This window comes from Emys orbicularis, chromosome 20 (assembly GCF_028017835.1).
Source record: "Emys orbicularis isolate rEmyOrb1 chromosome 20, rEmyOrb1.hap1, whole genome shotgun sequence".
NCBI lineage: Eukaryota > Metazoa > Chordata > Testudines > Emydidae > Emys > Emys orbicularis.
The window spans coordinates 5,997,929-6,022,586 of record NC_088702.1 but is presented as its reverse complement, the minus strand read 5'-3'; the positions used below and the strand labels follow the sequence as shown (position 1 = coordinate 6,022,586).

The 24,658-nt window shown below is 55.8% G+C and overlaps 1 protein-coding gene across 1 annotated transcript in view; it reads left to right on the top strand.

Annotated features, from left to right (window-relative positions):
* The window catches only part of SV2A (synaptic vesicle glycoprotein 2A), a 37,830-nt gene extending 15,659 nt beyond the window's left edge, over window positions 1-22,171 (top strand). The window contains exons 3-12 of the mRNA XM_065420243.1: window positions 1,338-1,489; window positions 5,212-5,345; window positions 6,657-6,746; window positions 8,202-8,312; window positions 9,638-9,726; window positions 14,898-15,062; window positions 15,739-15,872; window positions 17,043-17,246; window positions 18,355-18,514; window positions 21,988-22,171. Coding sequence (XP_065276315.1) covers window positions 1,338-1,489; window positions 5,212-5,345; window positions 6,657-6,746; window positions 8,202-8,312; window positions 9,638-9,726; window positions 14,898-15,062; window positions 15,739-15,872; window positions 17,043-17,246; window positions 18,355-18,514; window positions 21,988-22,171 — 1,423 coding nt within the window. The remainder of the gene's footprint in view (window positions 1-1,337; window positions 1,490-5,211; window positions 5,346-6,656; window positions 6,747-8,201; window positions 8,313-9,637; window positions 9,727-14,897; window positions 15,063-15,738; window positions 15,873-17,042; window positions 17,247-18,354; window positions 18,515-21,987) is intronic.
* Window positions 22,172-24,658: the final 2,487 nt, after the last annotated feature.

Below are 24,658 nucleotides of genomic sequence, written 5' to 3'. Positions count from 1 at the left end.
CAGATGGGCCAGAGGCTGGATACGTTATGGCAGAAGGTGGGAAACTGGCAGAGATGGGCCAGTGGTCAAATGGGTGGCAGCTGGTGGGATGCCAGTAAGGTCTGATCTGAAATGGCAGGAGGTGGGGATACCAGACTGAATGGACCAGTGGTCTGATCCGAAATGGCAGGAGGTGGGGATACCAGACTGTATGGTCCAGTGGTTTGATCCGAGATGGTAGGAGTTGGGGATACCAGACTGTATGGTCCAGTGGTTTGATCCGAGATGGCAGGAGGTGGGGATACCAGACTGTATGAACCAGTGGTTTGATCTGAGATGGCAGGAGGTGGGGATACCAGACTGTATGGACCAGTGGTTTGATCTGGAATGGAAATGTCCCCGGAAATTCTGTAATATTTTTCCATCTGCTCCCTTCCCCCTTGGACATCCTGCCCAGATTCTCCCTCCCTCCCTTCTGATAATCTCAATGCAGCAACTACCAGCTCATCCAGGGGGCTCCATCCCCTGTTAGGGTCCCACCCTCGAATTCCCGCTGCTCATGCTAATGGAGGAGCCCGGCTGGGAGATCAAAGGTGGCCACTGATATGGAAGGTGCGACTTGAAGTGACTTGTCCGAGGTCACCCAGCAAATCAGTAGCTGGTCCAGAAATAGGACCCAGGAAGCCTGTCTCCCTCCCCCCTCCTCTAACCCCTAAACTCTTTTCTCCCAGTGGGTTTATAAGCCAAGTTGCCACTTTGCCTGCTCAAGCTAGCTCCCACATCTGGGCAGGAAAGCAGGTGCCGTAATGAATTGAGATGCTAATGCCGCGTGCACCTCTGAATTCCCCTTCTCTGGGGAGCACCGCCTGGAATCTGCCAGCAGAAATCTGCTGGTAATTAAGGTAATTAAGAGCAGGCTTCCCCGAGAAAACCAACGCTGTGGAAAGGAACGTCCAGACCCAGTGCCGGAATCCGGCCAGACTGGTGTCTCTGCAATGGATGTGGAACAAGAGTCAGTCTGGGATCTCTTTCCCCCCACCACCCTGCCCTAAGCAAACACGTAATTCATCTAGCCCAGGTATACGACCTGCTCCACCCGCTGCCTATCTAACTTGGTATCCTCCACTACCTGCTGCTATATTTGATCAGGCTGATGGTGCATCAGGTCTGCTTTCCTGGCTTCAGAGGATGGTGTTAAAACCTCAGCACCTTGCAGTAGGGCGCGGACGAGTCCTTCCTGACCCCCCGTTCCCATTTGGCAATGAGCTTATGCCCTGAAGCATGAGGATCGCCAGCCCTTGCAAGCTCTCTCCTACTGGAAGCTGTTCTGATCCATGTTTTCTTCCTCCCTTTCCCAGCATCGGGGGCTCAATCCCCATTGTCTTCTCCTACTTCTCGGAGTTCCTAGCTCAGGAGAAGCGAGGTGAGCACCTGAGCTGGCTCTGCATGTTCTGGATGATTGGGGGCATCTACGCATCAGCCATGGCTTGGGCCATCATCCCTCACTACGGTAAGAGAAAATGGGGCCAGCTGGTGCTCCCGTCCCCCTTGTGCTGGGAAAGCCACCGTGGTCTCTCCCCTCTTGCTCCAGCAAAGACTGTGTCAAAGAATGGGTGGGTCAGGGGTTGGTAGTAATGGACTATGGATAGGAGTGGCTGAAAATTTTCCATCCAAACTGTTTTCTGATAAAAAAATGGATTTTTTACTGAATTATTATTTTTTTTGCAAGAAGTGTCTGCTTCCCTCAGAAAATCCTGTAGTGCCTCAAAGTGGAAACATTTTGATTCAGAAATACCACCATGGTGCATCATGGGAGTTGTAGTTTGGGTGCCGCCTGTCCCCCATTTTCCTCTATGGGCTGGACTCCTGGGCCGGACTCCATCTCCCATGATGCACCATGGCTAGGGCTTCTGAAGATGTACCACCTCCCCTTTCCAAGTGGGGGGGGAGACTGTGGTGCATCATGGGACATGGAGTCCAGCCAGGCAGCCTGGCCTATAGAGAAAAGAACAGGAGTACTTGTGGCACCTTAGAGACTAACAAATTTATTAGAGCATAAGCTTTCGTGTGCTACAGCCTCTAATAAATTTGTTAGTCTCTAAGGTGCCACAAGTACTCCTGTTCTTTTTGCGGATACAGACTAATACGGCTGCTACTCTGAAACCTGGCCTATAGAGAACGAGGCACCCGAACTACAGCTCCCTTGAGGCACCAGAGTGGCATTTCCGAATTGAAATCTTTAGGTATTCAAAATTTTCCAGGGACGGAACCCCACATTTTTTGGACCAGCTTTAGCTCTGTAGCCCCTACCACTCCAGTTCACACCAGTTGTCACAGTTTAGCTGTCTGCGTGGATTGTGTTTCGCCATCCCAGCCATTCACACCCCCAGGCTGGCAGCCTCAGCAGAGACATCTGGTGGGCCTGAACTCCCCTCTTGCGCCTGCCCTGGGCCAGGCCACACTGGTAGTGTAGGAGCAGAGGGCATGTGTGTAGGGGGACGCTGGCCCCGAAGCTGACTCTGAGACGTGCCCCGGCTGGGATGTGGATGCTAACAACATCCAGGGCTCCTGTGCATCAGACCAGGGGCTTTGTTATGTGCACTAGGCTGAACTGATTGCAAGATAAGGAGTTGGGAAAGAAATTCCCTCGCCAAGGGGGCGTGTTGGGGCGGCAGGCAGTCTGGGGTGGCATTTAAACCCTGAGTGCCAGGTTCTGGACTGCTCCAGGGGTGTCAGTCACGCCAGCGATGCTGCCTGCCGGCCACTGGGAGCCGGGCTCCTGCTTTGCTCCTCCCACACTCTTCCAGTTCCCGACCACACCCACGGGATGGGAGCCGGCTTGGTTGGGGGAATCGGGGTCATGCTGGGGAGGGTGCTGTGCAGAAAGGGGGAAGCTGATGCTTAATGGGGGTAGGCAGGGAAGCCCTAAGGAGGTGGAGGAAGGAGGAAGGGGGCAGGAATGGAGACGAAGACGCAACTGCTCCTGGTGGGGTGGAAATCTCCCCCCACGCTCCTCCACTTAAGAACCTAAGAACTTAAGAATGGTCACATTGGGCCAGACCAGTGGTCCATCTAGCCCAGTATCCTGTCTCTGACCATGGCCAGATTTAGGGACACCCTGAGCATGGGGTTGCGTCCCTGACCATCTTGGCTAACAGCTATTGCTGGACTTATCCTCCAGGAACTGATCTCGTTCTTTTTTGAACCCGGTTGTGCTTTTGGCCTTCACAACACCCCCTGGCAACAAGTTCCACAGGCTGACCGTGTGTTGGGTGAAGTCGTACTTCCTTATGTTGGTTTTTAACCTGCTGCCTATTAATTTCATCTGGTGACCCCTAGTTCTTGTGTCAGGTGAAGGGATAAATAACACTTCCCAAGTCACTTTCTCCCATTCATGATTTTATAGACCTCCCTCATATCCCCCCCCTTAGTTGTCTCTTTTCTAAGATGAACAGACCCAGGCTTTATAATCTCTCCTCGTATGGAAAACATTCTAGCCCCCTAATCATTTTTGTTGCCTTTCTCTGCACCTTTTCCAATTCTAATCTATCTTTTTGAGATGGGGTGACCAGAACTGCCCGCAGTATTCAAGTTGTGGGCGCACCATGGCATTATATAGCGGCACTATGATCTTTTCTGTCTTATTATCTATCCCTTTCCTGATGGTTCCTAATATTCTGTTCGCTTTATTGTCGGCCACCCCACATTGATTGGAGGTTTTCAGAGAACTATCCACAATGACTCCAAGAGCTCTCTCGTGAGAGAGAGGTGTTGTTGTTTATTACTTCTCATAACACAAGAACTAGGGGTCACCAAATGAAATTAATAGGCGGCAGGTTTAAAACAAATAAAAGGAAGTATTTCTTCACACAACGCACAGTCAACCTGTGGAACTCCTTGCCAGAGGATGTTGTGAAGGCCAAGACCATAACAGGGTTCAAAAAAGAACTAGATAAGTTCATGGAGGATAGGTCCATCAATGGCTACTAGCCAGGATGGGCAGGAATGGTGTCCCTAGCCTCTGTTTGCCAGAAGCTGGGAATGGGCGACAGGGGATGGATCACTTGGTGATTACCTGTTCTGTTCATTCCCTCTGGGGCACCTGGCACTGGCCACTGTCAGAAGACAGGATACTGGGCTAGATGGACCTTTGGCCTGACCCAATAGGGCCAGTCTTATGTTCTTATGTGAATGGTAACAGCTAATTTGGACCCCGTTGTTTTGTTTGTATAGTTGGGATTAGTTTTTCCAATGTGCTTTACTTTGCACGTATCCGCACTGAATTTCATCTGCCCTTTTGTTGCTCAGTCACCCCATTTAAGTAGGGTTACCATATTTTGAGCCTCCAAAAGGAGGACACTCCACGGGGCCCTGGCCCCGCCCCCGGCCCCGCCCACACCCCCCGCCCCAACTCCGCCCCTTCCCCAAAGTCCCCGCCCCAACTCCGCCCCCTCCGCTGCTTCCCGCGAACATTTGATTCGCGGGAAGCCTGAAGCAGGTAAGGGGGGTGTGGGAGGAGGAGGCGCGGCCCAGTCTGGCCCCCCCGGCGTCTCCAGCCTGGGTCGGCTTGGGCTCTGGGGTGCCGGCCCCGGGCCAGCCCCCGGCCGAGCACCCCCGGCCCGCCCAGCACTGCCGGTCCCTGGCCCGGCCCCCGGCTCAGCACCCCCCGGCCCCGGCCCCCGGGCCCGCCCAGCACTGCCGGTCCCCGGCCCGGCCCCCGGGCCCCCGGCCGAGCACCCCCGGCCCGCCCAGCACTGCCGGTCCCCGGCCCGGCCCCCGGCTCAGCACCTCCCGGCCCCCGGCCCCGGCCCGGCCCCCAGCTCGGCACCGCCGGCCTGGTCCCCAACCCGGCCCCCAGCTCGGCACCGCCGGCCCGGCCCCCGGCCCGGCACCGCACCGCCGGCCCGGTCCCCGGCTCGGCACCGCCGGCCCCCGGCTCGGCACCGCCGGCCCCCGGCCCGGCCCCCAGCCCGGCCCCCGGCCCAGCACCGCCGGCCCCGCATGTCCCGATTTTCCCGGACATGTCCGGCTTTTTGGGATTTCCCCCCGGACGGGGATTTGGAGCCCAAAAATCCGGACATGTCCGGGAAAATCCGGACGTATGGTAACCCTAATTTAAGGAGATCCCTTTGTGACTCTCGGCAGTCAGCTTTGGATGTAACTATCTTGAGTTCTACCACTTCTCACTCCTCCTCCTCCTGTTTTTCGCTCCTCTCCTCTCCTGTTCCCCAGGCTGGAGTTTCCAGATGGGCTCCGCGTACCAGTTCCACAGCTGGAGGGTCTTTGTCCTGGTCTGCGCCTTCCCCTCCGTCTTTGCCATCGGCGCTCTCACCACCATGCCCGAGAGCCCACGCTTCTTCCTGGAGGTAAAGGCTGTGTGGCTCGATGCGGGGAGGGAGTCAGAAAGGACTAATCTGTGAGTGTCCGTGTTTGGGGCCCTGGGCTGGGCTGCAACAGGATCTAAGGCAGAAAGGGGGCACTGGCTGGCTCTGGGGTATGGGGATCGGATCCTGAACTGGCCCCCAGCTCTGCTCCAACCTCCTGCAGTAGAAACTAGAGACAGGCCAGGAGCAGCGGTCAGATGGGACTGACGGGGCTTTGGGGTCGCCGCCCCAGGCCTAGCCACGAACCCGTCAGCCTCAGCAGTGAACAGGTGCACCAGGACTGAATCCCACCCCCCTTTGCCCCGAAGGGGGGGCGATGCAGAAAGCTGGTGCGTCCGTACGAGCTCTGGGGATGGAGCACCTGTTACCAATGCTAAATCAGCAGCCTGGAGCAGGGATGGTGCTTAGAGCCCGCTGGCAGCATGGGGCATCCCATGGCTCTACCGTTTGTTTGGGTGACTCGTGGCCATGCCCCCATGCACAGGTGGGGAGGGGCTGGGAGGGGGGCAGGGAAGGAAGGGCCATTCTGGCTGCAGCGGGGGGGCATGATACCTGGAGAGCGGCGACACCTGGCTCAGGGCCTGGTCTGAGAGGTAGGGCAGTGCTGGCCCGAGGCGTGGGGTGCCTAGGTCAGGGGTTCTCAACCTTTTTCTTTCTGAGGCCCCCGCAATGTGCTATAAAAACTCCACGGCCCACCTGTGTCACAACAACTGTTTTTCTGCATATAAAAACATAGGTGCTGGAACTAGGGGAGCTGGGGGTGCAGCTGCACCCCCTGGCTTGAAGTGGTTTCCATCATATACTGGGTTTACAGTTTGGTTCAATGGCTCTCAGCACCCCCACTGTCCAAATTGTTCTATCACCCCTATATAAAAGCCAGGGCCAGCATTGGGGGGTAGCAAGCAGGGCAATTGCCTGGGGCCACATGCCACAGGGGGCCCCGCAAAGCTAAGTTGCTGGGCCCCGGCTTCAGCCCCAGGTGGGGGGCTCGGGGCGACGGGGCTTCGGCTTTCTGACCTGAGCCATAGTGAGTCTAATGCCGGCCCTGCTTGGCAGACCCCCTGAAATCTGCTTGGGGCCCCCCAGGGGGCCTTGGACCCCTGGTTGAGAACAGCTGGCCTAGGTGACCCTAATTCTTAGGGGCATCTCCTGCATGGCTGACCTCCCTTCAAGCCAGGAAGCCCCTTGTAGGCTGAGTTGCAGTAGCCCAGGTGCCTAGCACTGGGGGCTCTGGAAGAGCTGGCAGTGGGGGGCAGCCTGCCCCACGCTGCCCCCTTGGATTTTCTCTTGCAGAACGGGAAGCACGACGAGGCCTGGATGGTGCTGAAGCAGGTTCACGACACCAACATGCGAGCCAAGGGCCACCCCGAGAGGGTGTTTTCGGTAAGCGCCGCTCGGTCGCTCCCCCCCCGGCTGCTCTGGTCCCCCGGGGCAGAGGAGAGACCTTTAGGCTAGAGGAGAGAGGGGCAAGCCAAGGAAAACGCTTGTCGGTGGTGACGGAGGAGGGTGTCGTGAGTAGGGCACTGGGCTGGGAGTCAGGAGACCTGGGTTTTATTCCCGGCTCTGCTGCTGAGTTTGGACAAATCGCTCCCTCCCTGTGCCTGGATTCCCCACCTGTAAATAACGACGACGATCCCTATCTCTTTCCATCAGCAGAGCAGTATCGTTATCCCCATTTCATAGCTGGGGAAACTGAGGCACAGAGCGGGGCAGCGACGTGCCCAAAGTCACCCAGCAAGCCGGGAATAGAACGTGAGTCTCCTGAGTCCCAGCCCAGTGCTCTATCCGCTAGGCCATTTCCCTACCTCTTGGGGGGGGTATTGAGAGTCTAAAACCCGCTCGTGGGTTGTGAGGGGAATATGGTGCCAGCTGCCTCTATTGGGCCATTGGTGGGATAGGGACCCCCCGTGCAGGGATTGCTAATGCTATTTTTGTTCGAAATAATTTCTATCACCCCAGAAATATAACAGGCCCTGCACCATGGGCCAGCAGCAGGGCTGGAACCTGGCATCTTCCACACCAAAGCACAGACCCGGCCTCCAACCCCCTGAGCTAAAGGAGTAACTCCGTTAGCTGGTAGCAGTAATAGGCCATTATCCTCTATATGGGCCAGTTGCTAGAGGGTAACGTGGCACGCCGGGCCAGCATCCGACATCTAGGCCAGGATTGGCTCGAGTGGGGAGAATCTGAGCCCTAGGACGAGGGGTGCTCCCCGCTGCTAGGAGGAAGGGGGGCGCTGGACTGCGGCATCAAGGCAGACGGGGGTGGTGAGAGGGAACTGAGGGAGAATGTGAGAGGGGGAGATTCATTCCCAGCGCGAGGCACAAAGCCGAGCGGGGTAGGGGGGAAGGAGCGGGGCTAGGGAGGAGAAGACCTGAGGGGCTCCGCTTGGATTCGGTATGATTAGTTTTTCCAGTGAGCCAGTGAAAGGTGGGTGGGGGGCCATGGGGACTGTCGGGGCAGCAGGGGAGGGGGCAGGGGGTTGAGACGGGGTGTTTGGGGACGGGAGAAGTACTGCAGGGCAGCCCGGTTCCCAACCTGGGAGAGGTCACCTCCCTGCAGGGGTGAGGCCCCGGCTCTCCGGTCTGCGCTGCTTCAGCATCGTGGACAAACCTGCCGCCAGGGGCAGAGATCGGGGTGTAAGCTGGCACTGGTTCCCCTAGCACGGGGCGATGGGTCTTCGGCTGGTCCGTGGCCCCAGGCTGGAGGGGCCGGACCGGCTGACATGTCCGCCCTCTGAGCGTCCTGCTGCCCGTGCTTTATCCCTGCCCCGTGCCGGGGGACGTCCCTGTTCTGCCCCACGCCGCCAGTAACCTCGTCCTCCCTCCCGCCTGGCAGGTCACCCACATCAAAACCATCAAGCAGGAGGACGAGCTGATCGAGATCCAGCTGGACACCGGTACCTGGTACCGGCGCTGGATGGTTCGGATCCTGAACCTCTTGCATCAGGTAGGGCCGGCCCCTGGGGACCTTGTCATAAACCCAGGAGAGCAGGGGCCAATTCCACCCTGGTCTGGGCTACACCGGGGCTGGATTCAGGCCGGAAGACGGCTCCATGCAGCCAGAATCCTCCCCCAGCGTGGCCGAGAGCTGGCAGGACGCCCCCCGTGAGGCACTTGGCCCTATGTGCTGGGCCCTGGGGGGAAGCGGGGACCTCCCCCCCCCCCAGATGACCAGCTTTATCAGGACGTGCCAGGCAACCTCATAGCCTGGCAGGGATTGTGGGGCAACTCTTCGGGGGTCAGAGGTCAAAGCTGAGTGACCCCTTGCAAAGCGATGGAGATTTACCTATCCAGCAACACCGGCCTCTTTTGCCTCTGGCTGGCCTGTCCCTTGGCCGGGGCACTGCGCCCAGCGCGGGGGCAGGGGGCTTCCCCAGCCCCACCGCTCCTCGGCTCCTCTGCCGAGAATCCGAGAGCCCTGGTCCCACGGTGACCTGGACTGGGTCCCAGTCCCCTCAGGGGATCATTCGGGCTGGATTTGAACCCGCAGCCGAGCGTGGCCACGACCGCAAGGGCGCTCTCCCAGCCCGAAGCGGGGAGGTCGTCCCCGCCCCCGGGCGGCAAGTGTGGGTTCCTGGGCGAGGGGGTTATTTGGGTGGCGCTGCAGCTGGAGCTTCTGTAACACACAGACCAGCATGGCAATGTCCGGGCTCTCCCCCCTGCTCCCTGCCCGCGGCCTTCCCCGGCACCACCCCGAGCTTGAACAATCTGCTCCAATAGGCTCCAGTCAGGCTGCGTTGCCGCGACCGAGCAGGGAGGGGGAGGCGGACGTGCCCAGCCGGGTCTCCAGGGCTGGCCACCTGGCTCGTGCGGTAGGGAGTCCCTTACCAGCCAACCCCGGGCCTTGGGACTTGGTGAGGGGGGTCCAATGGCCACTCAGCGTCCTGTGTGTCCCAGCGCCCCCCCGGGCCCTGCTCTGCTGAAATCAATGGGGATTCCTGGGGGCATGGGGCCTGCACCCCAGCCCTCTCTGTGCCCATCCCAACCCCCCTGTAGGCCCCTGTTCCTGCACATGCATCAGCTCGCCCTATCTGCTGCTGTATTTCTCTCCATCTCTGTCTTCTTCCTCCATCGTGCCCCATCTCCCCGCTCATCCCCCGTGCCTCCATCTTCCCTCTACCTGTCTCTCTTCTTGGGTCTTTCCCCCATGGCCCCCCAGTCCCCAGCTGTCCCTGCTGGGAGCTGGGTGTGTCCCTGGCTGTGCCCGTCCCCCAGCAGAGCTGGCGTGGCGGTGAGTGGTCCCTTCATGCTCCCCGTCTCTCCCTCCTTCAGGTCTGGAGCAACTTCCTGCAGTGCTTTGCCCCCGAGTACCGGCGCGTCACGCTCATGATGATGGCTGTGTGGTTCACCATGTCCTTCAGGTGGGATGGGTGCGGGGACCCCAGGGGGAGGGGCTGGAGAGGTGATTTTGGCCCCGGTGTTGTTTGCTCTGTGTGACTTGCTGGGTCAGTTTCTTCCTGGCTCTACTCCCAGTGCGGGAGGGGATTGACCAGGGTCTCCTCTGAGCCACGAATTATCCCGGGCTCAGTGATGCTTCCCTGTTGCACGGCGTGAAGGCCACAACGTGCTTTGCAAAAGGTGGAGGAATCCTGTTATGCCCATGCTACAGCCAGGGAAACTGAGGCACGGGGGGGGAAGTGACTCGCCAAAGGTCAGGCAGGGTGTCAGTGGTAGAGACAAGAGTGCAACCCAGGAGTCCTGACTCCCAGCCCCAACCCTGCTCTAATCTCTAGGCCCCACTCCACACACACAGCTGGGAACAAAACCCTGGAGTCCTGAGTTCCTGGCCCCTGCTCTAACTGCTACACGTACTGTCTCTGTTAGGGAGAGGTGGTCACACCCTGGTGTAGATCTTATGAGGGATGCGAGTATAATCCATGCAGTCTGAAGGAGGGGGGCGTAAGATATTGCCGCTGGGAAGGGGAATGGGGCGTGCCCAGGGAGGGATTAATACCTTGTGGTTGACAGGGATTTTCCAGCAGCTGGGTATCGATGTTCCCCTGAGCCACTTGGGTGCCTTATCAGACCCCCGCCCCACCCGCTGTAGGGTTGGTGCCCAGGGTCAGAGGCCAGCTGTGCAATCCAGAGGGGGCACGCGCCCTCTGCTCATGCTGCCTGGCTTCGCATGAGGTCCGCCATGCGCTTCCCTTCTCCAGAGCTCTTTCTGCAGCAGCCAATCGGCGCCGTGCTGTGGTCGGCAACAGGTCATACCCAACAGCTTGGCATCAGCCGCGGCTCCGGTTAGGGCCAGCAGGAGAACAGCTTTGTTGGTGGTGGCACCGAAAATGAAACTTTTCTAACTTTTCGGCAAATCGAAAACTTGAAAAAAAAACCAACAGAACATTTCAATCTGGGTTGGATCCTGCGTTGAATGGGGGCAGGGGGAGGAGCATGAGCGTTAGGGCGGGGACGGCTGGGCTTGGGGGTTGGGGGGGAGATGGCGGGAACAGCATTCTGTCCTTGCCGGGGTCTGGAGCGTTGATGCAGAGCTGAGACAGGAGGTGTGATAGTCAAGGAGAGGAAGGGGATGATGAAGCTTCCAGCACCGTTCAGGCTGAGGCAATATTTTTAGGGCCTAAACTCCTCGGGCCGTACATCGGTGCAGACTCAGTGGAACAAGGCCAATATACCCTGGCTGGGGTTCTGGCCCAGCAACTCCAGTGGAGCTGTGACCAATTTACACCAGCTGGGGATCTGAGTTCAGATCCTTAAAAGTATTTAGGCACCCCGTGATTTCAGTCTTGGCATCACTGTGATTAAATATTCCATTGACTTTTAATGTAAATGGAGCAATTACCAGCATCATAAGCAGAATCAAAGGCCACCAATTTGCACAGTGGCCCTGCGAGGAGAAATCTGCCTCTTTGGCTTTTTGGGACAAAGGAGCTCAGCTGCCGATATCGGCCGAGGCCGCGGGGAGCTGGTGAGGGCTCCAATCAGGAACCGGGTCTCTGCAATTGATCTCTGCAAAGTCCTGGTAGTTGGAGCTGGCAGAGAGGTGATTGTCGTGGCGTTCCTCTCGTGCAATCAAGGTCCTGCTTGCGGGCGCAAAAGCTAGAGTGTCTTGCTCCTGTTCTAATTCAAGTGAACTGATTGCCAATTAACTTTAGCAAACTAATCTCTGGACTACTCCGCTAAAGCGTATTACAGGACAGGTGTGGGTCCGTTATGGGGATGGTTGGATAATTGCTGAGGCTGGGCGTATTGTTCGCAGTGAGCAACACGCCTGGGAATTGGGTGCCGAGTGCTCGCTGCTCCCATGAAATCCACCCGCTGGGCATCTCTGCAAACTGGGCCCCAGGCTGTCCTATTCCTGCTGGTTGGGATGCTCACATGCCTTCGTGTCGCTTTGCTGCGACTCGTCAGTTGGGTCACATGGTATCACTTCTTTTCTTCGATTGGATGAGCGAGCGTACAGGGGGTCGTCAATTATTTTTTGGTCAAGGTCCACATTTCTTGGTCAAGGTTCAGACTCCAGAGAAAATAACACAAAAATAATAACAAGAATGGTGGTAATAAGTAAATAAGAAGATTTTGGTGCCTGTTTGAAAGCGCCTGGCAGTCTGGCTTTGGCCCGCGGCCCGCCTATTGCCTACCCCTAGGCAGGCGGGGTGAGAGAGAGGACGGGAGTCAGAGACCCTCCAGTCTTCTCTCAGGCGGAGAGTTCAGCTCCGCCTCCAGAACGCCACGTGCTGACCCAAACCGAAACTTTTCCCCACCCTATTGCTGCCAACAAAGGCTGCCCCCGATTCTCCTTGGCGATGTCCAGAGTGGCTTTGCGTGACGGTAGCTCCCCCACCCCTGGCACACAGCACGCTCTGGCTCCAAACCTCCCTCGTTCTGGTTGGCTTCCAACAAACGAACTGACCCCCTCCCAATGAGCCAGGATCCCCCTGGTGCCGTGCCACGCCCACTGTGCTCCCCAGCTAACAGGGCCGGACGCCAAGCACGTTCCCCCTGCCTCACATCCAGCCCGTCGCCCCCACTCCCAGCGCACTGCTGAGCCTTTCCCTGCTACCCTGGCTCAGAGCTAATTAATGCTCCGCTTCCTTGCCAGACACTATTCGCTCGGTGTGGGATCCATCTCGCTCACAGAATCCGCCCCCCTCCTCCCCTGCCGGCTCCTATTCCCAGAACAGGATTTCACACTAGGTTTAGCTGCTGTCAGAGAGGCTGGGGGGTGGCAGTGTGTTTCAGAATGGGGGAGGGGGTGGCAGGGCTGTTTGCCGCACTCCTTGACTTTCCCGGCACAGGCCTGGCCCTGCCAAAGCTCTTACGCCCCATCTACAAGGGGGCGCCCCCAGGAAGGAGCTGTGCAAAGGGAAATCTGGGAAAGCCAGGCTAACAATGAAGAGCCTTTTCTGCAGTGGCGAGACGTGCTAGGCTGTGGAATAGTCTCCGGTGGGAGAGGCGGTGGCTTCCCCATCGCTTGCGGAATCGCCATTCACTCCCAAGCAGCCCCATTGAGTTTAGCAGCCAGAATTTGGCTCTGTGGCGGTTGTATTTAACCGGCTTCTCTGTTCTCGGCCACCTCAGCAATAGGGCCGTGTAACCAGGGCAGGCTGTCTTGTATCAGAGGGGGCTTGTATCCCAGCACACAGCCTACAGGGCGGGTCACATCACGTAAAGCCCCACAGAAGTCAGCTGGCTTCTCCAGGGTTATCTATCTATCTATCTATCTATCTATCTATCTATCTATCTATCTATCTATCTATCTATCTATCTATCTATCTATCCCCACACACCCCATCTATCTATCTATCTATCTATCTATCTATCTATCTATCTATCTATCTATCTATCCTCTTTTTGAACATTAAGAAGAAAGCCTATTAACTCCACATATCTCGGCAGAGGGCGGGAGCGTGATCCAGTGACTGGATTGGAGCCTGGGGATGGATCAGGACTCCTGGGTTCTGTGTCTGGGAGGGAATCTGCTCCCGTGACCATAGTGTAGGGCTTGGAGTCAGGACTCCTGGGTTCTATCCCCGGCAGTGTTATTGACCGCACCCTGGGAAGGACTTCAGGAAGACTTTGGACTCTAGTAGCTGTCCTTGGTGCTGAAGCATGGAGCTCAGGGCAGAGAATCTGCCATGAGACTCGCTGCAGGAAAAGGCCATTTCTTTCTCCCCTTCCCTCTCCCCTTTTTCTCTGAATACCCCACGGGCCCCCAGCTATGCAGGGGTCAGTACATTTTCCTGCTGTCTTTAAGCCACCATTACAGTCGGCTGGGGGCTCATCTGAATGGTTCAGGGGTCGGTGTGTGGAGCGGGCGGGGGGCCAAGCATGCCCAGCTGGTGCCCATGCTCTGGATACACACAAGATCCCAATCTACAGGGCTGCCCTCTTGATGAGCATCCCCCCCCCCCACCACCACAACCCACCGAGCCCAGAGACCTCCTCCCAGCACTGGCCATCCCCCAGTGCAGGGGGAGCCAGGTGAACCCCATTCTATGGGGCAACTCTGGGGCCTTCAGGTGGCTGGTTCAAATCCACCATTGGATGGCAGAGAGCAACAAATGTTTGGGGAAAAGGCTTGGTGGGTCTGAGCCCAGATTTAGGGGTGGGGATCCCCAGTCTCAGCCAGCCCCTTGTTGGCAGCCTCAGCACAGAGGCCAAAGACAAGATGGTCCATGGAGAATGGATGCCCACAGAGGGATGCTGTCAGGGCAGCGTACTGGGAAAGGATGCCCTGTTATTAGCTGAGATTTAAGCCCCAGATCCAGCACGCATTGGAGACAGAGCCCGGACTGGGACTGAGAGACCTGGGACCCTTGTCTGATACTTAGATTGTAAGTCACGCTGGTTGGGGGATTTTTCTGAGAAATGTTTTTATGCAAAACAAAATTGCAGATTCATGGAAACCGAATTGTTCTGCAGGAAAGGGGCAGGCTGATGAATTGCCCAGCTGGAAAAAAACGTCAGAAGGATCAGAGTGGGATGTTTCAACCTTTTTGAAACCAAACGTTTATTTTCCAGTCGGAAACAACTTTTTGTTTGGAAATTTAACTTAATTTATACTTTTTAAAAAGTTTCAAAAAAAGAAAAACAAACAGGTCAAAATGGAAATGAAGCATTGGAAAAGGATCAAAATGAAGCAGTTTGATTGACCTGAACTGCAGGGTTTTTTTCAGTTTGTGAAAAAGTTTTGAGATTTCATCTTTTCATCCTGAGTCGAGACGGGAACATTTTTCAGAAATCTCCCGGGAAAACCATTTCCCACCCAGCGCTAACTGTGAGCTCCTTGGGGCAGAGCCTGAGTTTTGCTCCTTCTTTGTACAGCTCCTAGCACACTGGGCTCCTGCCCCATGACTTAGGGTGCTAGAGCTACTGTAATGCACCTAATAGCAATAACAATGTACAGCTCCTAGCACACTGGGCTCCTGCCCCATGACTTAGGGTGCTAGAGCTACCGTAATGCACCTAATAGCAATAACAATGTACAGCTCCTAGCACAACGGGGTCCTAGTTCATGACTCAGGCTCCTAGGCACGACAGACAATAAGTACTGATCTCTCTCTCTCTCTGATAGTTACTACGGCTTGACCGTCTGGTTCCCAGACATGATCAAGCATTTACAGAACATCGAATATGCCTCCCGCACCAAGCTCTTCACCCGCGAGAAGGTGGAGCACTTCACCTTCAACTTCACCCTGGAGAACCAGATCCACCGCAACGGTGAATACTACAACGACAAGTGAGTGGTGGGTCGTCCCTCCTCACCCCCAGGGCAATTAGCAAGAGCCCTCTTTGACCCTTGTGAGATGGGTCGAGGTGCTGGGGGGGCCGTGCTCACGGGAAAACAACCGGGTGTCCTGTACTGGGCAGAGCCTGCGAAGACACTGGGAGGTTGGTGGGGTCTAACATGGCTCCGTGGTTGCAGAGAATGGGCTGCATGTGCCTGCGCTGGGGGATCACTAGTCTGGGCAGTGCCGGGAGGAGGTCTCGGGGCTCGAGGGGAGGAGGGCTGCATGAATAACTAGGTGCTGGAGGAAATGCAGCAGAACCTCACCAGGAGTGCAGCTGGGGAGGTTGGGATCCTTTGTGTAACCAGAGCACGGGCATCAACAGGGCAAGCTTGCCCCTCACCCCGCCACACACCGACCCCTGCCTTTACGGACCCCCATACTCCATGCAAGCCTTGAGTTATCTGCTGTGCCAATTGCAGATACTTAATTAACTCCCAATCGTGGATACTGAACTGAGACCCACCAAACTCATTGCACAGAAGGGGTCTCCGAACATCCAGTGTCTGGCTTAGCAAGGTCCAGAAACCATTTTTGTTCCCCCGTGATGGAGGGAGACCCACACTTCCCACGCCCCCTATCCCAGTCGCTCTTGGGTCGCTCAGTCCCCGGGTTCGTGCCTGGCAGGTTCATCGGCCTCAAGTTGAAATCCGTCTCCTTTGAGGACTCCCTGTTTGAGGACTGCTACTTCGAAGACATCACCTCCAGCAACACCTTCTTCAAGAACTGCTCCTTCTTCTCCACTGTCTTCTACAACACAGGTAACTTCCTGCTGCCCTGTAACATGTCAATGGGCCATCTAGACCGGTGGGTCTCAACCTGGCCCAATCAGCACAGAGCTGCAGCCCATGTGACATCCTGAGGGCCATAATATTGGATACGGCCCACAATGATAAATAGGTTGAGACTCCTGAGACAGTACCAGATCCACTGGGCCACACTGACTCTGGCTTTTAGCTTATGTCTTTACTGCAAAGGTGTGTTCTGAACTTGGGTTCGCTGACTCAGGTTAACATAGCAGTACAGACCTGGCAGTTTGGGTCAGCTGCTCAAATTCAAGTTTATAGGGCAGCCAGGGACTGAACTTGAGATACTAAGCCCTGTCAAAAGCCAAGTTGCTGTGTCTTCACTTCTATTTGAACCCGAGTTAGCTAATGTGGGTTAGTTAACCCATGTTAAGAACACACCGTATTTTGCAGTGTAGACATGCCCTTAGAGACAGGCTGAAATCTCCAACACTGGACCTCATAGGGGAGGTTCCTTCCTGACCAGCCAGCTGGTGGTCAGCTTGTGCCATGGAGCATGAGGATTAATAGCCCTTGTGTTCGCTAGCCTAACTAGCGCAGATGCTGCTTTTGGGGTCCCTGGAAGGGGAGGGCAAGCGACATGAACGTGATGTTTGGGGGGGGGGTGTCAGTGGAGGGCAGGTCAATTGGCGCCTGCACTGACTCATTCTGCCCTCTGGTGGGCTTGGACCTAGCCATTAAAACCCAGGCTCCCGGCTGTTCATGTTGATTCTCTGGGCCAGTCTGCAAAACAGAAAAGTGTTAGTCTTGGTTACTTGGCTAATTACACCCCGGTGGCTGACAAGTCCCCTGCATGTCTATCTCCACTTCCAGCACTGCTGTATGCTGTTGAACAGCAGCTGTGTTTCACTTCAGAGGTGGCTGCATTTCAGTGGTGGGTGGGTGACAGCTGCGCAACGTTGCTGCGAGGCCGCTAAACAGCAGCCATGTTGCACATGAGAAGTGGTTTGCTTTTCGGTGCTGGGTGTGCAAGCAGCTGCTGCGCTCCACCCCAGAGGTGGCTGCATCACAGCCCATCTGTCCCCCCCCACTCCCCTTTGCTTGGTGGGAGGGGCAAACGGCCTGCTAATCGCTCTGCAGCTCAGCGCAAGGCCACGCCCAGTGTCGTCTTCTCCCTCTCCACAGACCTGTTCGAGTACAAATTCATCAACTCCAAAATGGCCAACAGCAGCTTTCTGCACAACAAAGAGGGCTGCCAGCTGGACTTCAGCGATGAGAACAACGCCTACATGATCTACTTCGTCAGCTTCCTGGGCACCCTGGCCGTGCTGCCGGGGAACATTGTCTCGGCCCTGCTCATGGACAAGATCGGGCGCCTCCGGATGCTGGGTGAGGGGCGGGGATGCTGCCTGGGGACTGGCAGGGGAAGTGGTGGTGGCAGCATGGGGATAGGGATAGCCTGTTCCTTCTGCACTGATCCCCCTGTAGACCCTGGCTGCAGGAGCAAAAATTGACCCCTGCCCCTTTAATCCAGCTTCCCTGTGGCTTGAAGTTGCAGCTGCCCCCTCCTGGCCAGAGAGGGTCTCACCCTTTAACAGAAATCCCCAGGCTGGCTGCATGCCTCCTTGGTAGAGCTGGGAAGGAAAGGTTTCCCCAGCCCGTGAGAATTTTTGAGATTTCAAAGTTTCCCCCCATCCAGATTCGGGACAAAAATTTGAAAATCTTAAACATGGTCCCGAACTGAAAACCGGAATGTTTTCTTTCCGAACCCGGCCGGTGACCCGTTCCGTTTCGATCGTTTCAAAAGGTTTGGTTTTTAGGTCCACCTCTTCTCTTTTGAAAAGACGGGGGTTTATCAGACCCAAACAACGTTTCAAAATGAAAAGTCATTTTAAGCTGAAAGACAGAACTCCTCAAATGGTTCGAAAGGGGAAATTCATCAGATTTGACCCTTTCCCACGAACAGGTTCAATGAGTCCATTTTCCTACCAAAAAAAAAAAAAATGTTGATTGAAAAATTCCCAACTGGCTCTATTCCTTGGCTGATGCCTGAGCTAGATACACTTGTACCATAGGCATCAACTGTTCCCAGTGAACCTTCTCCTCCTTGACCTGCACCGAGGGGAAACCTCTCCTTGCAGAGCAGGGGCACGGCTAGGATTCGGGCCAGCTGCTTCAGCTGTCTCTTGTAGCTGGAGGGCCTGGCAGAATTGCAGAGTCTGTGGCTCTCGCACTGGCAGAACGAAGGAGCAAGGAGCAAGCTGGTGAGAGATGGTGGGCAGGGCAGGGAGGCTGCAGAAGAGAAGGATCTTGCACTGGGTTGTGTGGAGGGGACGGTCAGGAGGCCTTGCAGGACTGATGGAGGCTGATGCATAGGAGAAGGTTCTTGCACCAGGCAGGTGATGCTGGCTTTGACCAGGTACGATTCCAGCCAGGCCTGTACCTGCGGATACACCCTCCTCCCCAGCCTAACACGCCTCTCCTCGTCCTGCTGCAGCCGGCTCCAGCGTGATGTCGTGCGTCAGCTGCTTCTTCCTGTCGTTCGGGAACAGCGAGTCAGCCATGATCGCCCTGCTCTGCCTTTTCGGGGGGGTCAGCATCGCCTCCTGGAACGCCTTGGATGTGCTGACGGTGGAGCTTTACCCCTCGGACAAAAGGTACAAGTCTCCGCCTCCATTATCCACCCAAGGCAGAGCAAGTCCTGATCCCGGGATGCCCAGTCCAGACGTGGGCTGGTCCCGTGAAGCCACCTCGGGGTGGCTGAGAAGGAGGAATCCTGGGTTACCACCTCGACTGGTAGCTTTGGGAACACGATGCAATAACGATAAATACCTGTTAGGGCCTGAAGGACGCTGCATGTTGGGGGGAGGGAAGGTGGCCCAATGGCTAGAGCAGAATGACTGGGAGTCAAGACTCCTGGGTCCTATTCCCAACCCCAGGAGGAGAGTCTAGTGGTTAGAGCAGAAGCAAGGAGCCAGTCAGAAACTTTCCAACTAAACTAACTTAATTTTGCTGGAAAATGCCAGTTTGGCAGCGTGAAATCTTGAGCCAAATCAGGCAGAGATTTGACCAAACCTTTGTTGAACGCCAGCTCCAGGGGATGGAGAGGCAAAGACCAGGGCGCCCCTGCCTCCCCCTGCCCCGGCTCGGTGGGACGAGCAGCACCTCCCCGGCACTAGGGTGACCAGATGTCCCGATTTTATAGGGACTGTCCTGATATTTGGGACTTCGTCTTCTATAGGCGCCTATTACCCCCCCTACCCCCGTCCTGATTTTTCACACTTGCTGTCTGGTCACCCTCTCGGGCGCCCAGAGCTGGGGCGGTTCACAGGGAGGCAATGTGGTAGGGCCGTCTGCCTCTCCAGCACTGGGAAGGAAGGTACTTGTCAATTTCACAAGAAATTAACTAGAGCCTTCCCTGAGGGCAGCTGGAAAGCCAAAAAGTTCCATTTCAGTTCTTCCCAAATGGAATTTTTCCTTAATCTCGTTTCCATGAAAATTTCCACAGTTTTGACATTTCAGCCTGCTTTGGGAGGGCACATTTTGATTAATAAGATTCGGACTTTTCAGCTTGGAAAAGAGATGACTAAGGCGGGATATGATAGAGGTCTATAAACTCATGACTGGTGTGGAGAAAGTAAATCAGGAAGTGTTATTTACTCCTCCTCATAACACAAGAACTAGGGGTCACCAAATGAAATGAATAGGCAGCAGGTTTAAAACAAACGAAAGGAAGTATTTCTTCACACAACGCACAGTCAACCTGTGGAACTCCTTGCCAGAGGATGTTGTGAAGGCCAAGACTGTAACAGGGTTCAAAAAAGAACTAGATAAATTCACGGAGGATAGGTCCATCAATGGCTATTAGCCAGGATGGGCAGGGATGGTGTCCCTAGCCTCTGTTTGCCAGAAGCTGGGAATGGGCAACAGGGGATGGCTCACTTGATGATCACCTGCAGGGGCGGCTCCAGGCACCAGAGTAGCAAGTGCGTGCCTGGGGCAGGAAGCCGCGGGAGGCGGCCTGCCGGTCGCTGTGAGGGCGGCAGGCAGGCAGCTTTCGGGAGGTCTGCCGGTCCCGCGGCTTCGGCGGCAATTCGGCAGCGGGGATGCCAATGGCGCAGCACCGGCGGACCTCCCACAGGCATGCCGCCGAATCCCCATGACCAGTGGACCGCCCGCAGGCGCGCCGCCGAAAGCCGCCTGCCTGCCGTGCTTAGAGCGGCAAAAAACATAGACAACAAGGAGTCTGGTAGCACCTTAAAGACTAACAGTTAGTCTGTTAGTCTTTAAGGTGCCACCAGACTCCTTGTTGTTTTTGTAGATACAGACTAACACGGCTACCCCCTGATAAAAAATATAGAGCCGCCCCTGATCACCTGTTCTATTCATTCCCTCTGGGGCACCTGGCATTGGCCACTGTCGGAAGACAGGATACTGGGCTAGATGGACCCTTGGTCTGCCCCAGTATGGCCGTTCTTAATGTTCTTAAAACTGGACAAATTTTCACAGAAAGGAAGCCCCCCCCCTCTTTTTCAGCCAGTTCTAGTCCCAGCTCTGGGTGGGGAGCGGTGTCTACTGGGCAGAGTAGAGCACTGGGGCACAGGACTCCTGGGGGTCCTCTTCCCACCTCTGCTGCTGCCTGGCTGCACAGACCTGTGACTTCCTCTTGCTGTACCCCCGTTTTCTCATCTGTGAATTGGGCACTGACTGTAGAGTGAGCCCTGGCATGGGTGAATTTGACTCGGAGAGTGGGACCAGTGAGAAGATCTTATGCCACATCCCCAAGAGCCAGCAATCATAGTTTAGCCGGACCAGGCCTACGCTGGCACGCTGAGCCTGCCGGCTGGCATCCCCTGCATTTGCAATTGGCTTCCAACCCCTCTCCCTGGGCTGCCAATTTGTCCCGCCCCCCTCCTGAGATGCCAGGGATTCCCCATAAACCTTTGTGCTTGGGGAAGGCCCACAAAGGATTCTGGGAGCACATCAACATTTGCATGGTGGGGGCGGGCGAGGCTGCAGGTTTGAGGCTGAACATGCGGAGGACAAGGCATTGGTAATGCAGAGCGGCTCAAGGGCGCCACCTCCAGGCTAAGCCATGAATCACATCCCTTTCACCTGGGCCTGAATCACTGCAGCTGACCCCTGCTGACACCCCTGATTGCAGGGGAGAAATCACGCAGGCCCAACTGATGCACAGAGCTGCCAGCTTGGGCCTTGGCTGCCTGGAGGGCCCGTCACTGAGAGCGAGGGACATTGCTGCATGGGCACCAGGTGATGGTCTGGGCTCCCCTTGTGCCTGACGCTTGTGCAGACCCCCTAGGAAAAGGGGATCTTTGACTGCAGCTTGCCGCAGGCTGGAAATAGACAGTAGGAAGGAAGAGGAGAGCAGGTGGCCTGTGTACAGGGACTGGGGAGCTGCTCCAGGCATTAAGGCATTAAATGGACCAGCCTTTGCTTTAGCAGGGGGCTTGGGGGCTCCTGGAAGGAGGATCCCCCTTCTCTAAGCGGGTGGGGCAGGGGGATGGAAGCTGGGCCCTTTTGCTGACTAGAGGCAGGCTGGAGAGTTTGCAGCTAAAGTTAGAACGCAGGGCCTGTCGTTGAAGAGTTTTATGGTAGCTTTGCCGTAGTCGGTGTTAAATACACTGGGGTGACTGATTTCCTGATAGAAAAATTCATGCGAACAGCAGAGCTTTAAACAGTCTCTGTGTGTGTGTCTACAATAAAAATCCTTTCCCCTCTCCATCACTGGGTGTTATGGGTAGCATCTGCGCCCCAGCTGAGCTCAGGGCCCCATTGTGCCGGGTGCTGTACATATACCGAGAGAGAGGCAGGCCCTGCCACAAAGCACTCACAGTTGAAATGGAGAACGGGTGCGAGTGGAAGGGACTTGGCCGAGGTCATGCAGCAGATCAGTGGCAGAGCCAGGAATAGAACGCAGGTGTCCAGATTCCCAGGCCACGAGGCTGAAACGCGGTCAGATTACTCTGGACCGCTGCTGCTATGACCCTGCTTGTTCTCCATCTTTTAGGGAGAAACGGGACGTTAACCCCATCCCCCCGCCCACCAGCCTTCTGCCCCCCCAACCCCTTTAGCTCGCCCGTAACCTCGTCCTCTCTCCCCGCTTCTCTAGGACGACAGCCTTCGGCTTCCTCAACGCCCTCTGCAAGCTGGCAGCCGTCCTGGGCATCAGCATCTTCACCTCCTTCGTCGGCGTCACGAAAGCCGTGCCCATCTTGCTGGCCTCGACAGCGCTGGCTGTGGGCAGCTCGCTAGCGTTGAGGCTGCCGGAGACGCGTGGGCAGGTGTTGCAGTGAGTGGGGCATGCCCCCCCCCGATTTCCTCCCCCCCAGGAGATTCAAGTTGTTAGACACTGTGAAATGTCTTATTTTCTGATTTCGATGATTTTATTTTTTCGCTCCCCTTCCCCCAACCGCTCCTTCCTTCCCGTCCTCCCCACTCTTTTTTCGGTGTCATTACGTGTGTGAGAATCGGCTCATTCGTTGTGGGAGTTGGGGAGGGGGGGGAAGAAAACTTGACTGAGAAGGAGAAGGGGGAAAGAACCTCTTTGCACTAAATTCAGGCTGGAAACGGCCCAGCCCCGGCAGTGTGAACGGATTAACTGGGCAGGCGCCAATTGACATAGCTCCTGATCAGAGCTAGGGGCTAGGGCCAGCTCCTCAAAGGGGACATCTAATGTCTAGGCGCCCTGCCACGCAGCAGTAACCCAAAATCCCTTGTTGGAGCTCGCCCTTGGGTGTGCGCTGGTGAACACGTGATCCATTTAATTTCACACATGTGGGTGTAAACTAGTAGTACGTGCAATGTGTGCTCACGGATCTTGGCTGTGTAATATTCTCCAAATCCTCGTTTATTTTTTTCATCAGCCACCTGTGGTGTGTGGAGAGCAACGCAACCTCCCCTCCCCCCCACTGCTTTTTTGAGGCCCTTTGAGTTGTATGTAAAGTGGCGTCGATTTCAGGTGTTAACAAAGCATCCGTTTCAGGCTCCTAAGCGAGGTTTGCAGGAGCAAACCGGCAGAGCTAAGTTGTTCCTCTGTGTCACGTGAACCGAATTTGAAATCCTGATCTGCACGCGTCCTTGCATTGTGTCTTGCTGGTGTCACAAATCGCTGGTCAATCCGCGCCAGACGCCGCTGGCATCCACCCCTGTAGACTCTAGTGGTATCGGACATTCATACATTTTGCAGGCAGCAGGTCTAGGATCTCATTGGCATGGCAGAGGCTGTATCAGAGCAGCGGTTCCATCCTTGGCTCCGGTGGGTGGCTGGTCCTAATGTGCCGAGCGCCTCAGTTTCCCCATCTGTAAGACAGGGATCATGATACTTGCATCCTTCTGTTGAGTGCTTTAGGGGAAAGGTGCTGTATGTGAGGGCAAAGCAGCATTCTTTTCTCTCCTTTGGACCAACATCAGCTCAGCTATCCCTCTGTAACTGGACCGAATTTCACGCACTAATCCAGGGAGATTCCCCTCTTCCAATTATCCATTTCAGCTGAACAATACAGCGATGCTCGGTTTCTTGTATTATTGTTTATTCAGGGATTTTAAACATTGTTTCTTCTGTTTGGGGGGAGAACATTTGACTTTGAAGCTTAGGGATTGTGCTTTTGGTGGTTGTTTGTGCTTTTTTTTTTAATTCTCCCCAAGTCCCTCCCCACAGAGGCCATCCAGAAACACAGCCTGGGGTGGGGAGGGGGCAGGGTGTGATAGTAGCACCTGTGAGCTCCAAACGGAGATCAGGGCTCCATTGCGCCAGGCCAGCAGCCCAGCTGGCCTGAAAGTGACGCTAACCTCTGTCTTGTCTGTGGGTTGCTGGTCATTCCAATTAGGCGTTTCGTGTATTTAACGCTGTAGCCCTCTGTCTCTCTGCCCTCCCCCAGCTCCTTGGTTGACCCTAAGATCTGATCTACACTTAGATCAACCCAGCTATGTCGCCCTCAAAGGGGAAGTATGATCCTTGAAAAATCTATTGCCTGGGACGCTTGCCGGAGGGAACTCCCCAGGGGTTGAGGGCAGATCAGAACTTAGCATGTAAGGCCCAATCGCTCCACACAAATGGGCTCTATTTTTGCAACACCCAAAGCACCGCACCTTGCTCATTAGAGACGGGACAAACCCGAGCCCCGAGCTCCGGCTGGCTTTTCTTGCTGTCTCTTTCCTGCTGCAGATTTAACTGACGTAAGGCAGGGCTGGGCAGCGCTGCGTGCTGCCAGGGGCTTCGAGGCATCTTACGCCAAGATTTTGCTCACCGCGTGTATCCAGGACGAGCTGGGCAAATGTATTGCTCGGCTGAAGGAGCAGTGAGGTCAGAGGTCCTTAGGGACAGCAGGGGGCTATTTTAAAGACACCCTATTGTGGGTTGCAAAGGGCCCACCCTGATAGGCAGCAGTGGATGTTGGATGGAGAACAGCAACCTTGTTGTAGCAGCCATCTAGCGCCATCTACGGGCACAGCGTGGAAGCACACTCTGGCTTTCCTTCTCTCCTTAGGACCAATGCACTTTTTTCATTCCAAGATGGGTGTCACATGCTGGCCCTTTAATTCTCTGCGCTATAAAGCCAGCACTGTCCAGGAACCAAGAGGCTAAGAAGCTGTCTTGGGGGCTCTCCTTTCTCAGAGCAAGCGGACGCGCTGGTTGAAGCTTAGAATTTAAATGTTCTTTAAAACCCCAGCTAATGTTAGGCAGATGTCTCAGCATCTTCCCCATCTCGTGGCTTGGAAACCATGAGAGAAGGATTCCGGCCGTGTCCTTTCTGCTGTCAGCAAGGGGATGAAGGGACTTG